Here is a 7,358-nt window from a genome sequence, read left to right on the forward strand (position 1 = left end):
TTCTAAAGTGCATGCATCCAATTCTAATTGAAGAGTAACAATATCGAGTTATTAAAATTAAATATTATTTTTAATCAATCAAAGTTTATCACTTAGACTAATTTTTTTGTTGTTCAATTATCATTTTACGATTGAAAATTTTCTTCGATTAGAGTACATTTGAATCAATAATTTTAGTAGAGAAAGGAAAATGAGGACTCTCATTTTTCATTGTATATTTCTCTCCATATCAAATATTACTAAAAATTAAAGTTTGTTCTAATATAATTAAATATTAAGTAAAAGTAAATTTAACTGGCGTATAGAATTATTTTTTTTATGGATTTGATCTATTTTTTATTTTATCTTTTATTTTCTTTAATAACCAAATAAGAGAACTAAATGAAACAAAATAAAGGGAGCACGTCTGGATCATGTTCGTTTTTCTTATTAATGCTATAAAAACAAAATTTTGTTTCAATATGATTAAAAATTATGTATAAAATTAAATTTATGTTTATAAAAACGAAATTTGAATTAAATAAACTTTATTTATACATTTACTTGGAAAGATTATAAATTTAATGGTGTACCAAATTCTTTGGGGGTTCAAAAAATAGTAGCTATATGGTAGTTTTTCTATGTGAAATAAACTAAATTACACTGCTATCATAAGAAAATAATAGTATAAAACTTTGTACAAGTTCGGAATAACTATTTTTAAATTTCACAATGATGATGTCTTTTTTTTTTCTTTTCTTTTTTTTTCTTGTTATATGCTACATGAAATAACAAAGAAAATATAGGTCGGTTTGAATTAAAGATTTTGATTGGAAAATAAAAGGAATGGAAATATTCCATAGGAAAGAAACTCACTTTTCATTTTACGATTGAAGAATAGTCATTTCAAGGAGAATATTTATCCCCTTTGTAAATTAGATGAAGCTGAGAAAAAAGGTAAATGCAATCTTGTAAATTAGTGTAGTGAGAGGGAATGGTTTCATGCAATTCATGCAAAAGGTAAACCAAACAAGGCTCCATTTGATTTTGAGCAAGTGGTTTTGTTTCATTAGCAGACTGATACTCAGTAGACAATTTTTTCGCAATGGCCAGTAATCAACAGTCAAGTTTCTTGATTTGGCGACGCTTCGCACGGATTCCACCAGATGCTTCATTGTCTTCGCAGCGCTCAAGATATAGACGTCAAAGATTTTTCGGAAGCAACTCCGGCAGAGCTTCCAAACCACCAGAACTCCACAATCACGAGAAATTGTAGTGAAGGGAAGAGAGGCGGGGAAGAAGAAGTTGTTCCTGTTTATGGTTGGGCAGAGACTTGAGCTTAGGCCAACCCCACAGACGTAGTTCTTCAGGCTGGGATCGGTGGTGACAGTGGCTAGTGCTGCAGAGAAGTGAGGGGAAACTATCCAGCTCCTCATTAAACCCTCCGATCACTAGTCTCTTCAAGTCGGGGAGGCAGCACAATAGCCCTTCCGGCAAACTACTCAATCTTTTGCACTGCCAAATTCTTAAATCTGAGAGGGAGTGCAATTTTAGTAAATCAGCCGGCATAGATTCCAGATTTGGGCAATTTCATACGTTTAATGTCATGGGCGACGTACAGAATTGCAGAGTAGTCAATTCTTTACAGCTGTGGACTACCAGCTGCTGACGAGAGGACGGGAAGCCCTCTAAATTCGGGGGAAGAATGGTTTTCAATATAGGGCAATCCTCTATCTCCAACACCTGAAGATTCAACAACTTCGCCATCCACGATGGTGACACAGCAATACCCCCAAATCTTTCAATTTTAAACCGCTTCAGATCCAAGTGTGGTTGCAGCCCTTCCAGCACCCCATCATCATTATCACCATGACCACCATCATCATTACACCTTGGAAGCACCAATGTTTCAATGTTTTTCTTTCCCTTCAAATTTGCAAAATTTGCCTTCTTAGCTTCTTCCTTACCCCTCACATGCTGTAGACCGGTTCAAGGGCTCCAGCTCTTCAATTCGGCATCCCCTGCTCCGACCCACCACAAATGCTGGTAATGTCCGCAAATGAATTAACCGCCTCATCTCAATCTGTCCATCCTTCATTATTCCCTCTGCATTGTAAAGGTCAAGTCCCAAATGTCTCAAGTTGATTAATGTTCTCATTTCTTTTGGTAGCTCCTGCATCATACGACAGTACTCCATATTCAACGTCTGCAGATGGTATAGCTTGGTAATTGAATCCGGCAACCTTACAATTTTAGTATCGGAGACATCGAGGTACTTTAAATGTTTCAACTTCCCAACAGAATCTGGCAGCACCTCAAGTCCACTACTAATTTTACTCCCGCTTAAATCTAAAACTCTCAAGCATTTTGTGTAAACACGCACCTCATCAGAAACATTAACAACCCTTGATAAAATTAAGGTGCGTAATTTCTTAACATTGTCCTTCCCAACTATGTGCTTCCCTTCTCCATAGCGTGTCAATGATAAATGCCGTACTGCAGGGATTTCATTCCCCTGATATCCATCCTCCAAAACCAGGATTTCAGATTTGGAAACAGATTGTGCAAGTTCATGCACAAGATCATGCATCTTGCATGTTTTGATATCCCCATATTTATCCCTTTCAACATCTTGAAACAAGGAATTCTGCAACAGGACATTGAAGTACTCATTACCTTTGTCTTCCATCTCCAAACTGCACTCTTGAGATGACTGAAGAAATCCTTGAGCCATCCATAGTTGGATTAGCTTTACTTTCTTAATGCGAGAATTCTTGGGGAAAATTGCAGTGTATGCGAAGCATTGTTTCAAAGAAGCCGATGGCAAATTGTCAAAGCTCAACTTCAATGCTGGTATGATCCCATCCTCACTTCCTGGTAAATTCCATGTTTCACTTTCCAAAATGGACAACCACTCTTGCTTCTCCCTCTTAAAATGCATGATCCCTCCCAGCACCTTTGCTGCTAGTGGCACGCCCCCACATTTTTTCACAATACCCCTTCCTATATCAATAAAATCTTGAGTCTTCAGTGCTCCACCATCTACAAATGCCTTTCGCTCAAATATCGCCCAACAATTTTTTTCCGATAGACCATTTCGTAAATTTTCCCACCTACTTGGATCTTCATTCCAAACATCATCTAGTAGGAGAAGATACATTTTCCCTTCCAACTTATCCTTAATGTTTTCAAGGATGGTACCCAAATTTTCAATCCCACAAGTATCCTTGGTAAGAGATTCCAAAATCTCTTTTAGAATCCTTTTGACATCAAAATTTTGAGATACACATACCCAAATTCTTACCACAAAATGTTCTTTTACTCGCTCATTTTTGTAGATTAGTTGAGCAAGAGTAGTCTTTCCCATGCCTCCCATACCCACTATTGGAATTACAGAGATAACATTACTGCATGAGCTAGTCACCTCGTTTACTATGGTTAATACATCATTTTCCCTTCCAAATTTTGAATCATCTACGGAGGAGTCGGTCTCTCGACTCACTCTTGTTTGAGAAATTGGATCTATAGATAACATCGGTCTAAGCCCAAAGCTAATCGCTCTGTTCATAGATTTTTCCAGTGAGATATTGAAATTCCTCACTCTGTGACCCATCTTGATTCGGAACACAATGGGGCTAGAGAGCGAACAGAAGTTGCATACCTTCCTCATAAATCGGTTTTGAATCTCTACCTGACGTCGGAGCATCTCGTACGAGAACTCATCCAGCACATCCTCCGCATCATAAGCTATCCCTTCAAGATCCTGGAGCCAAATTTGAACAGTCTCTTCCCTCACTTGCCGTTTCTGGGCATCACGCAGTACAGCTTGAATCATTTTCAGCGATCCTTCAAGATTTTTGAGCTCGCCCTTGAAACCCCACGCAAGCTTCATTTCTTCAGACGCCAGTGAACCCACCTTCTTCAATACTTCCTCTGTTGCAAAACTGAGAACCATTTCAGCCATATTAGTTTCCTTGCTTTGAATGCAACAGCTAGAGAAGACTGATCCTCAGAAGCGCCCAGCGAGGGCGAAAAATTGTCGGTGTGAACGATTGCGAAGTGAGGATTGAGTATTCAAACACTTGTTGGTGTGAACGATTGGAAAGTGAGGACGAAAATGTGGGCCAGCGTGTCAGAATTAGATTTTACCTTGTGCCTGCCATGATTAGAAATACCTTATCTTTTTCATTTGTTTAATGGTGGGTTTGCCTTTCTCTATAAGCCTCCGGCTCTGTAAAACATGGCAAGCCTCTGGAGTCCACAATTAAAGTAAATCAAAAAACCAAACAACTAAATAACGTAGCCCAACCAAAAATAAAAGGAAAAAGAACGCACGATTTTATTTTATTTTTATTCTAAAATAAAATGGTCTCCATGTTACTTTAAATTTATATTTAATTATTTAATTACTTAAGTTAATGTTTGAAAGGTTCAAAGTACTTGGTGTGCTTGCATTAAGAATCCCTTACTTTTTCATCATTTTCCTCATTTGGACAGAGTTTTATTACTCAACACACTGGCCATAATTCATGGAAGATCACTACCACAGGTTCAGGAACTACGTCACATGCCATTAAGATAGATTTGAAAATCGACTCCTTAGATTTGAAAAATAATAGCACATGCTCTAAAACAATCAAAACAACAATTTCAATTTATTCAATCCCAATATGGTAATGTATAAACTGAATTAACAAAATTTCTATGTAAATTTACCTAATCGAATTGGAATATCGGTAAAATCAAATTAGTCAAAATCAAAATAGGATGTTTTGTTGTGGAAATTAATTTTATTTTTAGTTTTAATTTTCCAAATAATTACAAACAAACAAAAAATGCAGCCTATTATTAGGTTTTGCAATAGTTGTGTTAAATAACTGGAAAATAATAAGAAATCGTGGTAGAAAATAGTCTTATCTTTTATTTTTCAATTTTTTTAAAGTAATTACAAGATGCTACAATTAATTTTTAAATTTCTAAATTTGCATATGAAAAACTGGAAAACACCCTTTTATAATTTTTTATATTTTTTAATTTGTTATGTAAATTTTGGAAAAAATTAAAAAGATATATAGACTTTTATTTAGTTGGTTGTAGAATGGAAGACTTTCAAAGCATGATTTTGCATCGTACTCGTTATGTGACCATTTCTTGGATGCATTTGAAAAATTATTTGTGTGAAGAACCACGCCATTGGTACTTTTTTATCTTTCCCTTACAAAGATAAAAAAAAAAATATATATCAAAAATCCACATTTTCATGTTTGGTCACCAAGGAAAAAAATTCAAAAATATATCAATTCCATAAATAAAATTTCGATTTTACACGTCATTCATATTTAGTTTTTCTTAATTTTTAATCGTATTAAGACAAATTTTTATTTTTGAGAGGTACATCTTATTTGGGTCTATTCTACTCATTTGATTTCAAATCTCAATTAATAGGATATGCAGATATTGGATATCTATCTGATATTCACAATGCTAAATCTCAAACTAGATATGTATTTCTTTATGAAAAAATTGTCATATCTTAGAAATCAGTAAACAAACGATTACAGTAACATCCTTCAATCATTATAAAATATTAGTTGTCTATGAAGTTATTAGAGAATGCGTATGGCTTAAATCAATGACTTCTCATATATAAACAAATTATGGCCTTCAATCAATCAAGAATATTCCAATAGTTTTATATGAAGACAACGCTATACGTATAGTTCAATTAAGAGAAGGATACATAAAGGGTGACAGAACAAAACATATCTCTCCAAAATTCTTCTATATACATGAATTCTAAAAAAATTGTGATATAAATATTCAACAGATCTAATCAAGTGACAATCTAATAGATTTGTTCACCAAAGTTTTGCTTATTACAAAATTCAAAAAATTGATTCATCTTATCGGAATATGGCATCTTAAAGATCTTAACAAAAAGAGTTAATCAATAAGTGATAGCCAAGGAGAGGAGTGTTATGAATAATTAGTATGTCACTCCCCATGCACCTATCCCTTCATGTTCCCCATGCCATCATTATGATGGATGTGCATCCACATGCCCCATTAAATAAGAAACTCCTTATCTGCTGCTCCTCCCACGGTTATATAAGAAGCAGATGATGGAAAAGGTGCGTAGAAAAAAGAAGGAAAAAAGAAAAGAGATTAGAAAGAAAGTAGAGAAAAAAAAAAAGAAAGGAATAAAAAAAAGAAAGGAATAGAGAGAAATATAAAAAAAAATGGGAGAGATATTTTTGTTTAAGGCCAAATCCATATTATAATTCCTCCCGTGATAATAAAGTTTCGATCTCATCCGTCCATGAAATAAGTATAGTCTAAGCACATAAAATTCAATCTTATCTTCATATATTTTTCTACTTGTTTCTAATATTTTATTTTTAATTTCTGTATTATTTTATATACTAAGAAAGGAGTGGGTCAGCCTTCAGGGCCGACTGATATTGTCGTTTTAGGCCCTCCGAATTTTAAAATGCTAGGATAGAGGACCAACCATATTAAATGGCAGACCTCCCCCAACCTCCCAGCAACGTGGGATTGCTTTCACAACATTTATTAATTAATAACACATGTTAGGAAGTGTCATAGGACATTGACACTTCCAGCTTCCAAAAATGTCACTATTTTTCCTAGAGCAATACTAAATAACTATATAACAAATTAAATAATAATAATAATAATAATAATAAGATTTAATAATTTTGGATAAAAATATTCCGTCCTATATTTTTTCTGTATGTTTGTTTTACCATGCATTCAATACTTTGTGGAAATATCCTCAATTTTAAAAGTATATTTTCTAATATTGGGAACTTTTTTGACACTTACAGGCACTCCCACAGCATGTTTATCAATTTAATTTAAAAAACTTAACCGTATCTTAATTTAAATATTATTTAACATTACTGAAGTGCAATCAAATGCAATACACCTGATATAATTAGTTAGACATTCTAATTCTTTATTATTATTACTCGTACCAAAAAAAAAAGTTGGTCTTTTATTCACAGACATTCCATTTTTGTAATCGTAAACGCAATCAATAGGGAAACAGAATTGCCACAAAATAACATTCAAGAAATGCTGCATTTTGCCACTCTTCCTTTCCTTTTCTGTTCTCCAGCCCCATAAATGATAAATCAGTGTAAACCCATCAGCAGAACATAAGGTCTGCTCCCCAAATATAGCAGCAATATAGATTTTAAGTCCACTCTGCAACCCATTCGGCTATTTCACAGCCTCATTATCAAAATCTTGAAACATAACCCATCTTTTCTTCGAAAGTGCTTTGCTGCCTTAAGTGGGTTATGCAAAACCATTGAGGGATTGGCATTGCTAATAACCTCATACCACTCTTAACA

At 34.3% G+C, this 7,358-nt stretch overlaps 1 protein-coding gene across 1 annotated transcript; it reads right to left on the minus strand.

Annotated features, from left to right (window-relative positions):
- Nucleotides 1-1,000: 1,000 nt before the first annotated feature.
- On the minus strand, nucleotides 1,001-4,020 carry LOC131158417 (putative disease resistance protein RGA3). Its single transcript, XM_058113271.1, has one exon. It carries the CDS (start codon nucleotides 3,941-3,943, stop codon nucleotides 1,943-1,945), a length of 2,001 nt encoding a protein of 666 aa, XP_057969254.1. The 5' UTR covers nucleotides 3,944-4,020; the 3' UTR covers nucleotides 1,001-1,942.
- Nucleotides 4,021-7,358: the final 3,338 nt, after the last annotated feature.

This window comes from Malania oleifera, chromosome 6, assembly GCF_029873635.1.
Source record: "Malania oleifera isolate guangnan ecotype guangnan chromosome 6, ASM2987363v1, whole genome shotgun sequence".
Lineage (NCBI taxonomy): Eukaryota > Viridiplantae > Streptophyta > Magnoliopsida > Santalales > Ximeniaceae > Malania > Malania oleifera.

Bases quoted from the DNA above. Each gene is read 5' to 3' on its own strand.
- LOC131158417 (XM_058113271.1), bottom strand. From the start codon at position 3,943: ATGGCTGAAATGGTTCTCAGTTTTGCAACAGAGGAAGTATTGAAGAAG.